We start from the raw sequence: 22366 nt of genomic DNA, 5'->3' as shown, positions 1-22366 counted from the left end.
CCTAAGAAACCGGGTCCTGAGTGTCCGGAGGCCACTTGTAGAAAGTGGGGTACTGTCACGGGTGTGACATGATGTGTGACTGACAGTCATCCTTGATCCGGCTATAGAATGTCTTTTCCTTTAGCTCTACAAGCAACTGCTTGATTTTTGCATCTCTGCTATGGAATGATATCCTTCTAACTCTAGGACCAAACAGTTACCTCCACCTTCTGCCACTAATTAACTCACCTTTGCAGAAGGTTTAAATACATTCAGTTTCTTCAGCAGTGTGCTGGCATTAGCTCAATTTCCCTCTGTCTGGTTGGAAGTACTAGCAGTCGGCTAGTGTCTTCTTGGAGTTCTCTTATCAAGCTAAGTGTATCCCCGCATTCGTCCACCCTCTCTTTCTTTAGTTGTAGTGGAGGCTGACTAGCGTCACCCTATCCCCTCCCTATCCAGGGCCTATTGCTAGCATCAGGCAGTGATTAGGTTCCTGCTTGGCGATAGGTAAGGAACATGTGCCCAGGGGTCTCCTCTCCCCCTTACCTAGTGTTTGGGCTTCCCCATCCCTTTCCCCATTGTTGTGCACCTTACTGCTCCCTCACCCAGCGTGACAATTTTACAGCATTACAGATACCACAAATGTGTAGGTGGGATTTTGCTGGCGGTATTGGTGTTCCTCACAGGGACATTTTGGTTTTTATAAGTATTGTCTGTGCTGTATAGTAGCACTATTTATTCATACAGCATGGCAGCATTATTTTTGTCTACTATATGTGGCCATTAGTAACGTGGAGTGTACATGATTGTTGCATCTTCTCCACTTGTTTTTGTAAAGACTTTTCATGACATTTCCATTGCCTCCCATCTTTTGGGGAAAAAATAATACTATAAACTGAACTTGGTAGCTATGAATTTTACCTTTGTTGTAACTGTAGCATTGGCAGAAGAGTGAAGAGGTATGCTGGTTGCCTGGACAAACAGATATTCATTGTCAAGAAGAGGCCATGAGCCATTCACCTTACATGTCTGAAAGTCACCACTGAAAGTGCGCACGTGGGGATCTCCAAAAACGCCACAGTGCAGGTACTTGGGATCTGTCTCGTGTTTTTCCTGGTAGACCTTCTCATAATCACAAGCCTGTTTCACATGACTATCGGGAAGAGGCTGCGGTGGAGGCTGTCGTCTGGGAGGGGAGGTAGACCCCAACTTGGAGCAGTTGTGCTGAATCATACGATCCTCGATTATGTGAACTGCAGAGTGGTATACCAGATCTCCTCGGCAAGTTCGGGCTGTGTTACGAGTGCACTGAGAGTAGGCACGTAAAGCGTTGCAGGATGCAGCGTTCTTGTTGGAGATCCTTGGATTTGATATGGCAGCAACATATTCAGTGTTACATTTCACAATTTTACACTGTGCGTCCACTGTACAAGGAAGAAAAGAATAATGCTTATTAGTGGGTGTTTCACTAGTGCATATGTATAGAACTCACAGCATATTTGTCTATAGAGCTCGATCTGATAGCTTTGGACTTTACGACTATGGCTTGAATTAAGATGTTTCACTTAATTTAAGGAAGAGTGAGTTATTTATGATGATGGTAGTGGGTCAGGGGCAGATTACAGCGAGCCAAAAAAGGTAAATCTCTTCCCGCATCCACGACCCTCCTAAGTACAATCATTATTCAAGTACTGTATGGCTTAATTTTCAGCAAATCACCTTTATTATTATTTTTTTACAAAGGTAAAAACAATCCATAACTTTGAGTCATTTATGCTCCTAATACAGTTTCTATAAGTTAAAATTTCCAGCCCACCTACCTTGCTCCCAGAAAATTAGCAGAAGCACAGTCTTGAAGAGGACACTGTCTGTAGATCTTGAGCGATAACGTCTAGTGGTCAGCCTACCCATTCCAGTCCATTCAAATCTCCCGGGATGGTCACTCCTCACAGGCTCATCCTCCACCTGGCACAAAAAAAATTTTTTAGACTAGAATTAATTTTAAGGGAAATTGGTGAAAAAAAATCAACTATGGTCAAAAGAGGTCCATAAGGCCTGTTTCAAACTTCCGTTTTTGACCATCAGTCAAAATCCGCTGTTTTTGCAAAAAAACGGATCCGCCATTTTTTTTGGCGGATCCGTTTTTTTCCCCATTGATTTGCATTACCGGCGGATCCGTCAATTTTTTTGAGTCCGCCGAGATGCCTGGACGGACCATGTAACGTTTATTTGTGCTGCAGGATCCGCATTTTTATAGTGCGCATGCCCGGAGGAATGAAGTCAGGCGGAAATTTAACCCTGAAATCATTTCTGGCGGACAGAATTTTTATTTATTTTTTTTCTCTCTCTCCCCCCCCCCCAGGCAGCGGTTCCTTTAAAAATCTTCATTCGGCGGATCCGTCGAAAAAACGGTCCGGTAGCATCCGTTCACATCAGTTAACAACGGATCCGCTTTCCGCCTTTTTGGCGGATTTTAACTGACACAAAAAAACTGATGTGTGAAACAGGCCTAAGCTGGAGCTATATGTGTATAGACTTCCTCGATCAGTGCCTTCACCCCAGAAAGAGATAAATTACCTAACAAGATTTTGTTATCTCCGATAAACATCTCGGTTTCCTAGCTCAATTTTAATTTTCTGACTATGGTCACTCCTATGTCAGATAGGTAAAGTGAGTTTATTGGCTGTGAACTCCCAGAACATTTCTGACGGCACTGCGAACATGAGAACTTTCTTACCCTCGCTGTGCCGTTAGACAGGTAATTGCAGTTCACAGGGAGACACTGAGCACACACTGCTCAATGTCTCTGCTGGATGGCAGGCTGTATGGTCGCATCATGCAACCATGCAGCCTGCCATCTAGATGCAGCAGAGCTAGACCCATCATCAGACAAATGAATTATCTTCTCTGGGGAAAGGTGAGGAATATTGTTATTTGTTATTTTAACTCTTTTGCAGGACACAATGGCGTCTCTGGAATGGGCGATGTCATAAGTATGGCTTAATTAAGATTTATTAAAAGAATCTGTGTATATATTTCAATTAAAGGACTTTATTCTGGGTGTGTGTATTTTTATACAATATGACTATGGGGTTAGTAATGGATGCATCTTATGGACGCCACTCCATTACTAATTTCGGGGCTTGATGTCACCTGACAAAACAAAGGTGACATCAACCCCCGCAACTATCACCCCACTTGCCACCACTACAGGGCAAGTGGGAAGAGCAAGGCTACGTGCCAGAATTCTCACATCTTATAGATGCACCTTTTCAAGGGCAACTGAGAGCTGATATTTTTAGCTGGGGGGAGGGGGGCAATATTCATGGCCCCCTCCTAGGCTATTAATATCAGCCCGCAGCTGTTTACCTAGCCTTTGTTGGTTATTAATTATAGGGGGACCCTACGTAATTTTTGGGGCAGTCCCCCATTTTAATAGCTAGTAAATGCTAAATATACAGCTGTGAACTGATATTAATAACCTGGGAAACTCCCTGGGTATTACCCCCTTCCCAGGCTATAAACATCAGCCCCTATCCATCGTCTTTCCCTCTGCTGCTTAAGAAAATTACATGAGAGCCCATGCCATTTGTTTTCAGACAAATAATCTTTTAATAATTAAATACATGTACAGTAAGCTGCATACACACTGCATTAAATGTATTTGTCACAGATATTCTGCTGTATTTTACTGTACGCGACTGCTGAATTGCCAGCTTTTATTCTATCTGCTATATATATATATATATATACATATATATATATATATATATATATATATATATATTGTGACAAAGTCACTGGTAAGGTAATAGAGGAGAGATATGTGTCATTGTGCTTAATGGTGTCAGTGATATTAAACCAGAGTATTTTCCTTCAGCACACTATGTGTTGTGATGGTTAAGTTAAAGTTGCATAATGGGCTGGTTTCATGTGGACCTTCATAGAGTGGGTTGGAGGAGGTCCACTTTATCTCCACCTGCAGAGCTGCCAGGACCTGTGTGATGTTATGATCATGTAGTTAGTCAGGACTGGCGTATAGCAAATGTGGTACCAATATTCAAAAGGGGTACAAAAACTGAACTTGGAAATTACAGGCTAGTAGCTTAACCACTACTGGGGGTAAAATCCTGGAGGGTTTTCTAAGAGATGCAATACTGGAGTATCTGAAGAAGAATAACCTCATGACCCAATATTAACATGGGTTTACAAGGGACCGTTCCTGTTAGACTAATCTGATAAGCTTTTATGAAGAGGTAAGTTCCGGACTGGACCAAGGAAATGCAGTGGACGTGGTATATATGGACTTTTCAAAAGTTTTTGATATGGTGCCACACAAAAGGTTTATACATAAAATGAGAACAATGGGGATGGGGAAAATATGTGTAAGTGGGTTAACAGCTGGCTCAGGGAGAGGAAACAAAGGGTGGTTATTAATGGAGCACACTCGGACTGGGTCAGGGTTAGCAGTGGGGTACCACAGGGGTCAGTATTGGGCCCGCTTCTTTTTAAGATATTTATTAATGACCTTGTAGGGGGCATAGAGAGTAGAATTTCCATATTTGATGACACTAAACTCTGCAGGGTAATCAATACAGACGAGGACAATTTTACATTGCAGGAGGATTTATGTAAACTAGAAGCTTGGGATGAAATGGCAAATGAGTTTTAATGGGGATAAATGCAAGGTCATGCACTTGGGTAGAACAAACAAGATGCATAATTATGTGATTAATTGTAAAACACTGGGCAAAACAGTCACTGAAAAAGACCTGGGTGTATTCGTGGATGACAAACTCACATTTAATGGCCAGTGTCTGGCAGCTGCTGCAAAGGCAAATAAAATAATGGGATGCATTAAAAGAGGCATAGATGCTCATGAGGAGAACATAATTTTACCCCTATATAAGTCACTAGTGCGACCACACTTAGAATACTGCGTACAGTTCTGGTCTCCAGTGTATAAGACATAGCTGAACTGGAGCGGGTGCAGAGAAGAGCAACCAAGGTTATTAGGATACTAGGGGGTCTGCAATAGCAAGACAGGTTATTACACTTGGGGTTATTTAGTTTGGAAAAACAAAGGCTTAGAGGTGATCTTATTACAATTAGGGATGAGCGAGTATACTCGTTAGGATTCGGTACTCGGTGAGTAATGCGCAGTCCCCGCACACCCCAGCACAGTCCCCCGCACAGCCCAGCACAGTCCCCACACAGTCCCTGCACAGCCCAGCACAGTCCCACACAGCCAGCACAGTGTCCCGTACAGCCAGCACAGTCTCTCACAGCCTGGCATAGTCTCGCACAGCCTGTCACAGTCCCCGCACAATCCCGCACAGCCAGCACAGTCCCACACAGCCCAGCATAGTCCCGCACAGCCTGTCACAGTCCCACACAGCCAGCACAGTCCCGCACAGCCCGGCATAGTCCCACACAGCCTGCCACAGTCCCGCACAGCCAGAACAGTTGTGCAAAGCCCGGCATAGTCCCGCACAGCCCAACACAGTCCCCGCACAATCCCCACACAGCCCAGCACAGTCCCCACACAGCCCAGCACAGTCCCCGCACAGCCCAGCACAGTCCCGCACAGCCCGGCACAGTACCTGCACAGCCCAGCACAGTCTTGCACAGCCCAGCACAGTCTCGCACAGCCCAGCACAGTCCCACACAGGCCAGCACAGTCCCGCACAGCCTGGCACAGTCTTCGCACAGTCCCCGCCCAGCCCAGCACACACACAGCCCATTACTCGCATTTCCCATAGACTTACATTGGACTCGCTACTCGTTATGAGTACCCGAGTATTAGGAGGTGCTCTTAAAGAGTACAATGAGTCCGAATACTTCATAACTCACTCATCCCTAATTACAATGTATAAATATATGCGGGGACAGTACAAAGACTTTTCTAATGATCTTTTTACTCTTAAGCCCCCGTTACACATAGCGATATCGCTAGCAATATTGCTGTAAAGTCACCGATTTTGTGACGTAGCAGCGATATTGCTAGCGATATCGCTACATGTGATACTTACCTCCGACCGGCTCCCCCGCTGGTTATCGCTGATCGCGCGAGAAGGTCCTGGACCATTTCTTGTCGGGTGCTTCCTGCTGGGCTTCCTGTGGCGCCGACGAGCGACGCGTGGATGCGGGCGGGAGGACGTCAGGATCGCCGCGTCTGACAGGAAATAGCGACCCCCGACCCCTGCGATGTCGCTGGTGAGATCTGCCTGTGTGGCTGCTCACTAGCGACCACTTAGCAATGCACCAGCGATCCATATCGTTGTCGGGATCGCTAGTGCATCGCTATGTGTATCGGTACCCTTAGACCTGTGACGGGGACAAGGGGACATCCTCTATGTCTGGAGGAAAGAAGGTTTAAGCATAATCACAGACTCAGATTCTTTACTGTAAGAGCAGTGAGACTATGGAACTCTCTGCCATATGATATTGTAATGAGTGACTCCTTACTAAAATTTAAGAGGGGCCTGGATGCCTTTCTTGGAAAGTATAATATTACAGGTTATATACACTAGTTTCCTTGATATTGCGTTGATCCAGGGAGCTAGTCTGATTGCTGTATGTGGAGTCGGGAAGGAATTTTTTTCCGCAATGTGAAGCTTACTGTTTGCCACACGGGGTTTTTTTGCCTTCCTCTGGTCAACATGTTAGTGCAGGTTAGGATAGGATATGGGTTGAACTAGATGGACTTAAAGTCTTCCTTCAACCTTATTAACTATGTTACTATGCTATTATGATGGACTGAGTCACATGTTCTGGGGTTTAAAGGTAATCTGTCACCTATTTTTTGGCATTTGAGATATGGCCACCGAAATCAGGGGCTTATCTAAAGCATTCTGTAATGCTGTAGATAAGCCCCCGATGTAACCTGAAAGATAAGAAAAACGAGTTATATTATACTCACTCAGGGGCGGTCCAGGTCCGACGACTTCCATCTTCTAGCGATGACGTCCTCTTCTTTGCTTCCCGTAGCGGCTCCGGCGCAGGCGTACTGTTCTGCCCTGTTGAAGGCAGAGCAGAGTTCTGCAATGCGCAGGCGCCAGACAGGTCAGAGAGGTCCGGCGCCTGCACACTGCAGTACTCTGCTCTGCCCTCAACAGGGCAGAGCAGTACGACTGCGCAGGAGCCGTGACGGTAAGCAAAGAAGAGGACGTCATCGCTAGAAGATTGGAGGCGCCGGACCCGGACCGCGACACTCATCAGACCCGGACCACCTCTGGGTGAATATAATATCTCGTTTTTCTTATCTTTCAGGTTATCGGGGGCTTATGTACAGCATTACAGAATGCTGTAAATAAACCCCTGATGGCGGTGGCCACATCTTATATGCCAAAAAATAGGTGACAGATTCCCTTTAAGTAAATTGGCTCTACAGCAGCCTTGGTTCAGCTAAACTGGAGAGAGGCGTCTCCAGTGGTTTTGTGTCCTGAGGAGAGTCTGAACCTGTATTGAATCTGTATTGCTCCAGAGCGGGGTGTCACCCACATACATGGACTGTGTTGCAATGCTTGTTTGTTTTTTGTTTCTTTCTGTTTTAGCCAGAAAGGCTGTGTTTATTGTCCCTTCTTGTTAGTTTATGCTGCAAGGCAATAAACCAACTGAAGATTTAAAGAGACAGTGTTCCTATTTTCTCTCTGCATACCGTCATGTGAGTTGAACTACCGCAAGTGGTGTTTTGAATGCGGGCAACTTTCCGGGAACACCAGTAGTAGACGTGGTCAAACCGCATGTCCTTGGTAATGGAGGCCACAAGCCAGCGGACGACGTCAGGCAAAATGGAGGACCTGCTCAAGCATCTGGTGAGTGTGCAGCAGCAACAGCTGGCACATCAGGAGACAAGTTGCTTATCCCTGCAAATACAACAGCAGCAGCAACAGCATCAGGACCAGTTCAGACAACAGCAGCAGCAGATCGAGTTTCTTGCCAAGGCGGTTCATGGGAGACCGGAAGCCCATTCCACAAGTCCAGGTGACGGCACGCACATCTAGAAGGCTGTAACACAAGCGATGCAGAAAATTACCCTGGTTGATGATGTAGAGGCATTTCTGACTATTTTTGAGAGGGTAGCGGAGCGAGAGAGACTGCTGCCAGACCAGTGGGCGGAGGTGCTGGCCCCCTATCTAACCGGTGATCCCCAGAAGACTTATTATGACCTGCCCTTACAAGATTTCAGGGAATATGACAAATTAAGAACTGAGATACTGACACGCTCAGGGGTGACTGTCTGTCCGAGCACAAAGGGTTCATCACTGGACGCAGTGATAAGCCTTGCTCCCAAATGTTCAATTTGCTGCATCTGGTGCAGAAATGGTTGCAGTCTGAGTCCTCCACCCCAGCTCAGATGGTAGAGTGGGTTGTAATGGACAGGTTTATCCATCCCTTCCAAGGCCAGTACAGAAGGTATCCCCGGAATGCAGATGACCTGGTCAGCCTAGTAGAAAGGTACCAGGTGGTTGAGAGGTCCCTAAGGAAGCTGGAGGGGTGGTGCATCTCCATACTGGGATACCCAGAGGGAGCCCGAGTCCCAAAAGAGGGGTAATAGAGCCACCACTGGGGGAAGTTTGAGGTCCCAAGATGCTGTTGAGGGGTTGCAAAAGACTGCTGCTAAAGACCTGATCTGTTGGCAGTGTCACGGTGCTGGACACATAGCGTCCCGTTGTCCTTTGTCACCTGAGGAGATGGATTGCAGCCTAGGCAGGCGCTGCTCATATTTTGCTTATCCACTTGCAGTGTGGACCATCAGCCTGGAGATGGGCCACAGTCAGATACCGGGACCATAAATGGGGTGCTGGTGTCAGGACTATTGGACTCGGGGAGTTTGGCGACCCTGACAGAGCCAGTGTTAGCGGCAGGCAGACTAGGCAGCTGCCTAGGGCCCTGCTCCCCCAGAGGCCCCCAACCAGTGAAGTGCCACTAATAGTGGAACACCATATGACCGCAATGGGGTCCGTGGGTCAAGGGGGCCCGCCCAGCGCCAGTGCCGACCCCAAAATCTCTGCCACTGGCCCCACGCCGCCACCGCATTCAACTGTATCGGCATCATAGATGCCAATACAGTTGAAAGCAATGATAGAAGAGAGAGCGTCAGATGATACTCTCTCTCCAATAATTCCCCCCTCGGCCTCTGCCGCTGCAGGTGCGCAACAACGTCACTTCATCTCGCACCCGCTGTGTGCCGGGCAGTGCAGCTGCTGAGACCAGAGCACATAGCCTGGAGCAGAGTAGGAAACAAGAAGGAGAGGTGATGTGAGTATTGTTTTTTTTTTTTTTGAATACTGGACTGTGGGGCTAGATTATATTCTAAGGGGGGCTACATTATATTCCATGGAGAGTGGCTGCTTTATACTTTATTAGGGGGCTACATTATATTTTATGGAGGGCTGCATTATGCTATATTTGGGGGTTTAGAAACAAAATCAGTCGCATGATAAAGCTAGGGAAGACATCACCACTTGGCGAGCTACCCAGCAAAAAAATACACCAACTCCAATAAATTATAATATACCAGAGGAACAGGAGTACACGGTGAAAACGAAGAAAGTAAATAAATGTAAATGTTTATTGTACATACAAAAATACATAAAAGGTATAGCAAGATAGTCATAGTGCACCAAGGAACATGCAGGCAAGCAAAGGGGCACCCATCTGACAGTATAATCCTATATTTGTAAGCGCTCCAGTCAAGTGACCCCAAAGAAACCGGACATCTGGCCGTGGGGCCCTCTTTCTGACATCTCTTTATTTTGGTAAGCGTCATTACCTTTATTTCTTTGGGGTCACTTGACTGGAGCGCTTACAAATATAGGATTATACTGTCAGATGGGTGCCCCTTTGCTTGCCTGCATGTTCCTTGGTGCACTATGACTATCTTGCTATACCTTTTATGTATTTTTGTATGTACAATAAACATTTACATTTATTTACTTTCTTCGTTTTCACCGTGTACTCCTGTTCCTCTGGTATATTATATTTGGGGGTTGCAGTATATTCTGAGGGGACTACGTTATATTCTATGGGGAGGGCTGCATTTTACTCTGTGAGGGGGCTACATTATATTCTATGGGGGTCATTATACCCTATGATGGGGCTGCATTATATTGTATGGGGGTCCTACATTATACTCTATGAGGGGACTACATTATATTCTATGGGGGAGCTTCATTATACTATATGAGGGGGGCTGCATTATATTGTATGGTGGGACTACATTATATTCCATGGGGGTGTCTGCATTATACCTTGTCAGGGGACTACATTATATTCTATGGGGGTCTGCATTAGAGTCTATGGGGGTCCTTCCTGCATTATACTCTATGAGGGGACTACATTATATTCTATGGGGGCTTCATTATACTAAATGATGGGCGATGCATTATATTGCATGGTGTGGCTACATTATATTCCATGGGGGTTGGCTGCATTATGCTCAGTGATAGGGCTACATTATATTCTATGGGGGGGTCTGTATTATATTCTATGAGGGACTGCATTATACTCTATGAGGGTACTACATTATATTCTATGGGGGCTACAATATATTCTATGGGGGCTGCATTATATTCTGTGGGGTGGCTGAATTATGCTATATTGGGTGACTGCATTATGTTCTATAAGGGGGCTACATTATATTCTGCATTAAACTCTATGGGGTGGCTGCATTATACTCTTTGGGGTGGCTGCATTATACTCTATTGGACTATGGGCAGTGCATTAAACTATATGTACTACATGTGTTATACTGTATCAAGGACTATGGGGAATACATTATGCTATATGAAGAACTACGGGGTGCATTATACTATGGGAAGTGATTTGTACTACATGGAGGACTATCGGGAGTGCATTATACTATACGGTGGACTGAGGAGTGTATTTTAATATATGAAGGACAATGAGGAGTGTATTATACTATATGGAGGACTATGAGGAGTGTATTATACTATATGGAGGACTATGGCATACATTATAGTACATGGAAGACTATGGGGTGTGCATTATACAATATGGAGGACTGTGGTCAACATTATACTATATGGAGGACTGTAGGGTGCATTATACTAGGTTGAGGACTATGGGGTGTATTATACTAAACAAGCAAAATGCTGCCTATTCATTGAGTGATTGGATTGTTTCTGCCAGAACAAAAATCATTGTTCTCAGCAGCACATTGCCTGGTGTAAGCTGCAGATATGCTGCCAATAACATTATACTGTATGGGGACAGATTAATCTAATAGTGATTGTTCTGTCCCCATCATTAGAGTTGAGCGACTTTGCCTTTCTTTGGGTTGAGTCGGGTCGAACAAAATCGGCCGATTTTTGTGAAAAGTCGAAGGCCGACTGAAACACGAAACCCAATGCAAGTCAATGGGGAAGCAAAGTCGGCAGGGAGTGGAGGCCAGGAAACACACCTACAGTGCCCTTTTGAATGCCAAAAACATCAAATCTTATTACTGAAGCTTTTCAACCTTAATTTATTTCATAATACTAGTTACGCACTGAAAAATGGGGGTTATTTGGCTAAATTTGTGGGGGGGGGTAGGGCTGGCTCCAGGTTTTCATGTGCCCTGGGCCAAAGAGCGCCCCTTTAACACATACCACAACTCATGATGCTCCGATATGGCAGAGAAATAGCGATATAGTACAATGAAAAATACTTCACTTTTTACATCTCATGACTGATATCCATTTTAAATTCTCCAATAGCTCCAAAAATGGACAGTATCTTACTTCATACAGTATTATGGCCACCGCATAGTGCGCTATACAGAGTAAGTATATGATGAGCTCCACATAATGCTACAGTATATGTTGGTCCCCATGGATGAAGCTGCACTGTCTTATGGGCCCAAATAATGCTCTATATATAATGGGCCCCATTTCTAATGCTCTAGTGTATAATGGGCCCTGTAAATGCTGCTCCAGTGTCTGATGTCCACCTTTGGAATGCTCCAGTGTATGGTGGGCCCCATATATCATTCTCCAGAGTATAGTGCTCCCCAAAAATTGCTGTCCCAACATTGAAAACAATTAAATAAGTCTCCTCAAATAAGTCTCCTCGCTAGGGAATCCCTGTACTAGTCTGGGCGTACAGACGTGATGTCATTGCGCTCTCTGATCAGAATATCACTGTCAGGAAAAGCGGAAGACGTCATGGCGGTGGAGCAGAGAGAGGTAAGTATTTCAACTTTGCAAGTGCTGTGATCCAGAGCAAGCAGGGGGGGGCCCACTCGTTGGCGACGGCACTGGCACAGGGCCCCTCATAGTACGGCGGTGTGTCTGACGGCGGGTGGGCCGAACCTGTACTTTCAGCTGAACCTTCCTTATTGTCACCGTGTAAGGTGGTACAGTATATGGGAAGGGTAACCTGAGTTTCATCTGGGTCACATTCAGGCTGTGTAGAGTGCGAGGGGAATGTAGTGGTCTGGGTCAATGTAGCAGCAGAATCATCTAGCAGTGGCTGGGCCTCAGTGCACTTGTCTCGCCCCCAGGAGTACGGTTCGCCACTGTGGCATTGCCTTCCTCCTAGGGAGTGTGATGTCAAGCTTGGGAGCAATGAAGGATCTCTCTAGCAGTTAAACCAACACACAACACATTTCCCACTCCAGGCCAGCAGGGAGACCTCTGAATCTAACTGCTGAGGAGCTGCTGTCTGTGGTCGGGAGGAGGTAAGTTAGGGCAGTCTGTGAAGGGAAGGGGAAGTGTGTGGACATGAGAAGGGGAGCTGGAGGATGAGCAAAGTTAAGGCTCACTCCTAGCTTGAGCGCATGGTCCGGATTCCGGTCTCCGAGTTTGTAGGGACACTGACGTTCCTGCAGCAGAAACCGGAGGAAGTAGCAGCTGTAAATGCTCTGTACCCAACTAAGGCTCGGAGGCCCCAGCAGCGACGTGTGGGAGCCAAAAGGAAAAGGCTACGGCTGCCTGCCATACAAGAAAGTTCCAAGAGAGAGTCAACAGGGGGAGCTTCATTGAACTCAGCACTGCGAGTACCTCAGATAAGCGCTAGAACGGAGGCCACACTACCTATCTGCAGAGAGAGAATTCTAAATTGGCTTCCAGGCTGACCAAGTCCTTCTCCATCTGTACTCTGGGTCCAGGACGGCACTTACCAAGTACAGGTAAAGGAACTGCATGACTGTGTCTTTCCTCTTTCTCCTGCGCCTGGGACATGGCTCTGCTACATCCTGCACTGCACACCATCTACCAACTCTTTCATGTGCCCTGCGATAATGGCTATACCTGTGCAGGGCTTCTACATCTTAGCTGCACCACAACTTCTGTCCCAGATAAGAGCCACAGGCGCTGGTCAATCTACTCAGAAACCACAGGTGGCGTCACGTATCATTCACCTATAAACGTAATTCACCCCTTTGCATGGACGCCCAGGGCCACGGAACGGGTCACCACCACTGTGAAACAACCCAGGGAGACACCGTCCCGGTACCGATTAACCCCATTGGCCTGTCTGGCCACCCACACTCCATGTCAGATTCATCTTGGACTGGGGAATTCACGATTTGACTTGATAACCCATGCATGGTATGATAGATAGAGCTACATGGACTAATGTAAAGTGTGGCCTGCTGCATCATTCACTTTGGGTGGGGGTGCAGGGGACAAGGAAAGGGGTTCTTCCTTACCAGGAGGAGCCAGCACTTGACGACTCAGTGCTTGCATTTTTTGAAACTTCAGATGAGGAGGGCATATTTGCTGGAGTCTGTTTCGGCAATGTAAGCCCAAACCAGTTCCTCATGCTCCGGCTTTAAAAACGGTTAACCTATTCCCAGAAAAAGTAGCCTTCCAGGCGTTCCGTAGACAGACCATGACGCAGGCTCAACACCTCCTGCCTTAGCTGCTATTGTGCTAGTGCCACTACCAGCAGATGCATCACCACCATCAGCACCAGCTGGCCCCCCCACGCCCACGTCCGTGGCCTCTTTCACCAAACTTCCAAATTTAGCACAAAATAGACACAAATTAACATCACATATATGGTACTGTATCAGAAGCGTACAGCTCTATTCAGTCAAAGGATAATTGTCAATCTCCATAAATATTCCATCAGTCACACAGAGACACTCCCAGGCTCAGTATGGATTAGACAAGAATATAAAAAGTAGACAAAGTGTAGTACAGTATCATCAGATAGCAGGTATATATAGCATAGTTTAAACATTAACAATGTACGTCTATATATCATGAGTTGTGTTGAGCCACCCCGCTAGTATTTTGGTTCGTCACACAGGAGGCAAGTTCGTCGAATGTTCGTTGAACCACACTGAAAACAATGGCAGGCAAACACAAACACATACTAACACATAGAAAACAATTACAAAACACCTTAAAAGGTGTCCCAAAGCCGACAAAATGCTCAGAAGCCAAAAATAACATAACATATGGAAAAGGGCAACTACATTTACAAAAGAGGTGGAGGAGTAAAAGGAGGAGGTGGAGGAGACACAGATCTAGGCTTGGGGGGAGGAGGCTGCCCAGTTAGGGAGGTTTCCAAAATGGCATATGTTGATGTGTGTCATTCACCTGCTGCTAAAGGCGAAATTGGTCAAGTCCCAGGAACAGGCGGACCAAAGAAAGCAATTTTTCTGGCAACCTATGTGTCATCAGGGTAAGGTGGAACAAAATCCTTGGTAACCCATGCATGGTTCATTTTAATGAAGGTTAGATCATCCACATTTTGGGTCGACATGCCCATGCGGTACGCGTAAAGCTTACTAGAGGGATACGTGAGGCTCTGGCACTTGCGATCGAGCAATAACAGGGCTATCATGGCCTTCCATGTCCGGGGCTACATGCGCGCTACACTGAAAGGACCATCTTTTGTCGCTTACAGGTGCAGATAACCCGCTGAACACCGTTAGTGATGGGGATCTGGGATTCCAATAATTCGCTGTGAACGATGATTTCCCAGTAAGTGCAGGTCAACAGCAATTCCTGATTTCGGCCTAACCGCCATTCCAGAAAAAATGCAAAACATTACGTGTCCAAACCACAGGTGCTGTAGCTTGCTTAACAGCTCTGCAGCCGTTCTCAGGCCCAGTATGGATTCTACAAGATTCAAGAAAGTTGATAAAGGGTACAGTTTCACCGGATAACACGTATATATGTTGCATAGTTTACACATTAAAAACCTATGTGTATCGATCAGGAGGCAGGCTCAGAAGGTCTCAGGCCCAGTATGGATTAGACCAGATTGTACAAAGTTGGGATAGGGTACATTATCACTGGATAGCAGGTATATAGAGCATAGTTTAAACATTTAAAATCTCCGTGTTCTCTGCATGGATTACACAACAATCTAAAAACTAGAAAAAAGGAAATGTATTTCAAGCGTTCACCATGATACACTTTTGGTGGTATTTTTAAATCTCCATTTATATTTCTGTCTCAGTAAGACAGCTCAGACTCTCTGCAATAGGAAATTAGATGCATACAATTATTTACCTAAAGTCTAGTGATTGCAGAAATCTACGAATTACTATTCACGGGAACAACTTCCGTCACAATTCTCAGAGGCGATGCTGACCCTCAATTAATTAGTGTGTGGACACAGCAAAAACCTTTCTTTGTGAAGAAAGTGTTGCTGTATCGCAGTACCGTTGATCCCATCACCGTTAATCATATCCATCCAATTTTGATCACAGGGAGAGATGTAAACATGGTGCTCACTGCCTATCATGATCTGTCACGTAACTTTGGAGTGCAAAACACAGAAGCCACAGGCCACAGGCGATTCAATTGGATTGGCATGAAAGGGAGGGCACATTTAAAAATGTGCGCTGGAATGTCACACGTCTGTGGGTAGGAAAGCTGTTAAAGCTGATGAGAAACCACCACTGCATCTCATTGTGAGTCGTCCATAAGAAATGGAAGCCATTGATCATCTGAAGCTGAATCCCGGCCAGCGGGACAGGGCATAGCTACGTCTTAACCATCATCTTTTATCAGTTCACCAAATTTGAAGTGCCAGTCCCAGTGATGGATTTGACAGCCCAGACTACACAGCGGAGGAGCAGGGAGAGGTAAACATTGCAAATGCTGGGGCCCTTCCCAAGAAAGGGGGGCCCACTCGTGGGCGTCGGCACTGGCACTGGGCCCCTCATAGTACGGCGGTGTGTCTGACGGCGGGTGTGCACCACCACCGTCAGAGACACTTGATTGCACTATGAGGGACCCTGTGCCAGTGCCCGCGCCCACGAGTCGGCCCACCCACCTGTCCAGGGCAATGGCACTCGCACGGTTGCGTGCGCTCGGTGGTGACCCCGGCCATTGGGGGGAGGAGGTTGTTCAGTTAGGGAGGTTTACAAAATGGCATATGTTGATGTGGGAAATTCTCCTGCTGCTAAAGGCGAAATTGGTCAAGTCCCAGGAACAGGCGGACCAAAAAAAACAATTTTTCTGGCAACCTATGTGTCATCAGGGTAAGGTGGGACAAAATCCTTGGAAACCCATGCATGGTTCCTTTTAATGAAGGTTAGATCATCCACATTTTGGGTCGACAGACGGGTCCTTTTTTCTGTCAGTATTGATCCAGCAGCACTGAAGACTCTTTCCGATAGCACACTTGCAGCTGGGCATGCAAGCTCCTGTAAGGCATATTGTGCCAATTCAGGCCAGGTGTCCAGTTTAGATGCCCAATAGTCAAATGGGAATGACCTGTGAGGGAGAACATCGATATGGGAGGAAAAGTAGTTTGTAACCATACTTGACAAGTGCTGTCTCCTGTTACTTTCAATCAATGCAGTATTACCAGTTGTGTGAGCGGGACTTGAAAAATCAGTCCACAACATGGTCATGAAACCCCTGTCTCCAACGCCACTTCTGATGTGTCCACCACCAACACCGCTTCCAAGTTGCCCCCGGCCCCAACGGCTCATGTGAGAACCATCACCGCTGCTGTGTGCTGGGAATGCCTCAACCAACCGGTTTACCAGAGTAGCTTGTTTGTTAGCCAATATTAGGTCAAGGTTCTCCTGTGGCATGATGTTTTGGAATTTGCCTTTATAGCGTGGAATCAGGATGCTGGCCAACCAGTAGTCATCATCGTTCATCATTTTGGCAATGCGGGGGTCCCTTTTTAGGATCTGCAAGGCATAATCTGACATGTGGGCCAATGTTCCCGGTGTCAATGATGCACTGCGAATGCTGGGTGGAGGAGCACTTTCTGGCAAATCCACATCCCTCCAGTCACGCACAAACCCTGTACCAGACCTTGCAAAGTCAACATTTTCTCTTGCCCCACGAGAAGCATCCTCCTCCCCTAAATAATCATCCCCATCATCCCCATCATCATCCTCCTCCTCTTCCTCTTCTTCCTCCATCTTGTCCACGACAGTTCCCTGACCAGACAATGGCTGACTGTCATCAAGGCTTCCCTCCTCCTCTTCCTCCTCATCAACCTCGGCTGCAGACTCCTGCTCCTTAATGTGCGTCAAAGTTTGCATGAGCAGACGCATAAGTGGGATGCTCATGCTTATGATGGCGTCGTCTGCGCTTACCAGCCGTGTGCATTCCTCAAAACACTGAAGGACTTTACAGAGGTCTTTCAGCTTCGACCACTGCACACCTGTCAACTCCATGTCTGCCCTCAAATGCCTGCCCGTGTATCCTCCCACAAATGCATTACGGCCTGCCTTTATTCGCACAGCCGCTCAACCATGTGCAGGGTGGAGTTCCACCTTGCTGCAACGTCGATAATTAGGCGGTGCTTGGGAAGGTGGAGCAATCGCTGCAGCTTCTGCATACGACTGGAGAGTACAGGCAGATGTGCGAGCACAGTCTTCGAACCTTAAGGAGCAGGCCTGATAAATCCGGATAATTAGTGAGGAAGCACTGCACCACCAGGTTCAAGGCGTGAGCCAAGCAAGGTATGTGTCTGAGTTTTGAAAGGGCTATGGCTGCCACAAAATTCCGTCCGTTATCACTAACTACCTTGCCTGCCTCAAGATGTAGACTGCCCAGCCATGGCTCAGTTTGTCGCTGAAAGTAGTCGGCCAGTACCTCTGCGGTGTGTCTGTCGCCCAAACACATCATCTGCAACACAGCCTGCTGACGCTTTCCACTAGCTGATCGATAGGGGGAGACCTCGTTTGCAACACTGTCAACTGCGGATGCAGTGCTTGTGCGACTGCGCTCTGTGGACCAGCTTTCGCTTCTGGAGGAGGAGGAGGAGGAGGGTCGAACGCCTACAGCCAACTGTTTCCTATACCGTGGGCTAGGCAGCACTGTGCCACGACCGCTGTCCCCTGTGGACTCTGCATCCACCACATTAACCCAGTGCGCAGTGATGGACACATAACGGCCCTGGCCATGCCTACTGGACCATGCATCAGTTGTGAGGTGCACCTTTCCACTCACTGACAGCTTGAGTGCATGTACAATGCGGTCTTTCACATGAAGGTGGAGGGCTGGGATGGCTTTGTGAGAAAATAAGTGGCGACAGGGTAGTTCATAGCGTGGAACTGCATAGGCCATTAGTTCGCGGAAAGCTGCGCTTTCAACCAACCGATAGGGCATCATCTCTAACGAGATTAGTTTGGCAATGTGGGTGTTCAAAGCCAGTGTATGCGGATGAGAGGATGAGTACTTTTTTGTCCTACTCATAGTCTCTGGTAGGGTGAGCTGGACATGAGAGCTGGATATGGTGGAAGTAGCGGTGGACATGGCGGACTGAGAGAGGGTTGATGATGGTGATGGAGTTGGTGTTCTTTCTGATAGCCTAGATCAGGGTTCCCCAACTCCAGTCCTCAAGGCCCACCAACAGATCATGTTTTCAGGATTTCCTTTGTATTGCACAGGTGATGCAATTATCATCTGAGCAATACTAAGGAAATCCTGAAAACATGATCTGTTGGTGGGCCTTGAGGACTGGAGTTGGGGAACCCTGGCCTAGATTCAGTCTTTCGTTGCAATAACAGTTTGATTCCCTGAATGATTTGCCCTTGCGACGACAACTCAACATTTGCTGCTGGTGGTGTGCTAACCGGTGGACTTACAGTCTGGGAAACAATGTTGCGTGGCTGACTACCTTCTTTGGGAGCAGTAGCACATGTGGTACGTGAGTTTTGGTAGTCCATCCATGCTTGCAAGTGCATGGTGGTTAAATGTCTTAGCATGCAACTGGTATTCAAATTTCTCAGATTTTTCCCTCGGCCTGATCATTAGGATTTTGTTCAAAAAAGAGCCACACTGCACTCTTCCTACTAGGGAAGACAGTTTGAGGCCTTGCACGCTGTGCTTTTTTGACCGTCTGGCCAAGCTGTCCTGCAATTTTTGGGGTTTTTGTAACCCGTTTTTGGACTGCTCCGGGCCTGCCAGATAACAACTGTTGCGATGTCGATGCCCGCTGCAGATGCTCCTCCTCCTCTTCTGAGCTATTGGCAGCGGCACACTCTACCCCCAATGGATGCCAATCTGGGTCAACAACTGGGTCATCCATCACCTCCTCTTCAATGTCATGTGCACCTTCCTCTGTGTCACCGTGTATGGTGGTATAGTATGCGGGAGGGGGCAACTGAGTTTCATCAGGGTCAGATTCTGGCTCAGTACACTGCGAGGACAATGTAGTGCTCTGAGTGAATGTACCAGCAGATAAATCTAGCAGTGGCTGTGCATCAGTGCACTCCATGTCAGATTCATCTTGGCCTGGGTAATTCACGATTTGACTTGATAACCCAGGCATGGTATGTGAAAACAGCTCCATGGAGTAATCTGTAGTGTGGCCTACCGCATCCTTCAATTTTGGTAGGGGTGAAGGACACAAGGAAAGGTGTGGTTCATGACCATGAGACTCCAATGACGACTCAGTGCTTTATTTTTTAAAACTTCAGAAGAGGAGGCGATAGAGCTGGAGGCTGAGTCAGCAATGTAAGCCAAAACTTGTTCTTGAAGCTCCGGCTTTAGAAGCGGTTTACCTACTCCCAGAAAAGGGAGCCTTCGAGGCCTTGTGGAGCCAGACGATGACGCAGCCTCAACACCTCCAGTATTAGGTGCTATTTTGCTTTTGCCACTACCAGCAGATCCACCCCAACACCATCATTACCAGCTGCCAACCCCCGCCCACTTCCACGGACTCTTCCACCACACTTCCTCATTTTATGGAAAAATTTACCCAAATTTACACCAACTCTCTGGTACTGTAAAACAAGGTACAAGGTGTATATAGTACTGGGGAGAATTGGAATGTCTCTACACTTCAGGACACTGTGGGATTCAGTCAGACCCTGTTTATTTAACACCGCAATATGACAGGCAGATTCTCTATGCTGTTAGAAGTGTGTATAGAGGACTGTGGAGAATTGGGATGTCTCTACACTTCAGGACACTGTGGGATTCAGTCAGGCCCTGTTTATTTAACACCGCAATATGACAGGCAGATTCTCTATGCTGTTAGAAGGGTGTATAGAGGACTGTGGAGAATTGGAATGTCTCTACACTTCAGGACACTGTGGGATTCAGTCAGGCCCTGTTTATTTAACACCGCAATGTGACCGGCAGAAATTGCCTAGTGTATGACAAACTACAAGGTGTATATAGAATTGGGCAGAACTGGAATCTCCCTACAGTGTAGGTCTGTAAGAACGGAACAACTCCTCAACTTATCCTTACAGAGTCACACACAGATAGCTTCACTGTGGCCGTGATAACAGCCATTACATGGTACTGAGAGAGGAGCGTGCACGTACACCACTGTCCAGTGTATGTAAAATTGTCAAGCTCCGTGTTTTAGTATACGGACTGACACGCTGTCTCTCTATAGTTTTGAATGTAATCAAGCAGCAAATATACTAAACTGTGAAAACCAGAAAAAAACTATAAGGTGGAGGTCTGTAAGAACGGAACAACTCCTCGACTTATCCTTACAGAGTCACACAAAGATAGCTTCACTGTGGCCGTGATAACAGCCGTTACACGGTACTGACAGAGAAGCGTGCACGTACACCGCTGTCCAGTGTATGTAAAATTGTCAAGCTCCGTGTTTTAGTATACGGACTGACACACGCTGTCTCTCCATAGTTTTGAATGTAATCAAACAGCAAATATACTAAGCTGTTTGAAAACCTGACAAAATTATAAGGTGGAGGTCTGTAAGAATGGAACAACTCCTCGACTTATCCTTACAGAGTCACACACAGATAGCTTCACTGTGGCCGTGATAACAGCCGTTACACGGTATTGAGAGTGGAGCGTGCACGTACACCGCTGTCCAGTGTATGTAAAATTGTCAAGCTCTATGTTTTAGTATACGGACTGACACACGCTGTCTCTCTATAGTTTTGAATGTAATCAAACAGCAAATATACTAAACTGTTTGAAAACCAGACAAAACTATAAGGTGGAGGTGTGTAAGAACGGAACAACTCCTCGACTTATCCTTACAGAGTGACACACAGATAGCTTCACTGTGGCCGTGATAACAGCCATTACACAGTACTGAGAGGAGCGTGCACGTACACAGCTGTCCAGTGTATGTAAAATTGTCAAGCTCTATGTTTTAGTATACGGACTGACACACGCTGTCTCTCTATAGTTTTGAATGTAATCAAACAGCAAATATACTAAACTGTTTGAAAACCAGACAAAACTATAAGGTGGAGGTGTGTAAGAATGGAACAACTCCTCGACTTATCCTTACAGAGTGACACACAGATAGCTTCACTGTGGCCGTGATAACAGCCATTACACAGTACTGAGAAAGGAGCGTGCACGTACACAGCTGTCCAGTGTATGTAAAATTGTCAAGCTCCGTGTTTTAGTATGCGGACTGACACACGCTGTCTCTCTATAGTTTTGAATGTAATCAAACAGCAAATATACTAAACTGTTTGAAAACCAGACAAAACTATAAGGTGGAGGTGTGTAAGAACGGAACAACTCCTCGACTTATCCTTACAGAGTGACACACAGATAGCTTCACTGTGGCCGTGATAACAGCCATTACACAGTACTGAGAGAGGAGCGTGCACGTACACCGCTGTCCAGTGTATGTAAAATTGTCAAGCTCCGTTTTAGTATACGGACTGACACACGCTGTCTCTCTATAGTTTTGAATGTAATCAAACAGCAAATATACTAAACTGTTTGAAAACCAGACAAAACTATAAGGTGGAGGTGTGTAAGAACGGAACAACTCCTCGACTTATCTTTACAGACTGACACACAGATAGCTTCACTGTGGCCTTGATAACAGCCATTACACAGTACTGAGAGAGGAGCGTGCACGTACACTGCTGTCCAGTGTATGTAAAATTGTCAAGCTCCGTGTTATAGCATACGGACTGACACACGCTGTCTCTCTATAGTTTTGAATGTAATCAAACAGCAAATATACTAAACTGTTTGAAAACCAGACAAAA

The 22366-nt window shown here is 46.5% G+C and overlaps 1 protein-coding gene across 1 annotated transcript in view; it reads right to left on the bottom strand.

Moving 5' to 3' along the window:
- The window catches only part of HJV (hemojuvelin BMP co-receptor), a 48240-nt gene that overhangs the window by 19434 nt on the left and 6440 nt on the right, over positions 1 to 22366 (bottom strand). Inside the window, exons 2-3 of the mRNA XM_073567037.1 lie at positions 1800 to 1944; positions 901 to 1403 (exon numbers count right to left, since the gene is read on the bottom strand). Coding sequence (XP_073423138.1) covers positions 901 to 1403; positions 1800 to 1890 — 594 coding nt within the window. The 5' untranslated portion in view covers positions 1891 to 1944. The remainder of the gene's footprint in view (positions 1 to 900; positions 1404 to 1799; positions 1945 to 22366) is intronic.

This window comes from Dendrobates tinctorius, unplaced genomic scaffold (assembly GCF_039654945.1).
Source record: "Dendrobates tinctorius isolate UK_male_01 unplaced genomic scaffold, ASM3965494v1 ptg000019l, whole genome shotgun sequence".
In the NCBI taxonomy this organism is placed as follows: Eukaryota; Metazoa; Chordata; class Amphibia; order Anura; family Dendrobatidae; genus Dendrobates; species Dendrobates tinctorius.
Note: the sequence above shows the minus strand (reverse complement) of the source record. Positions and strands in the feature narration are given on the sequence as shown.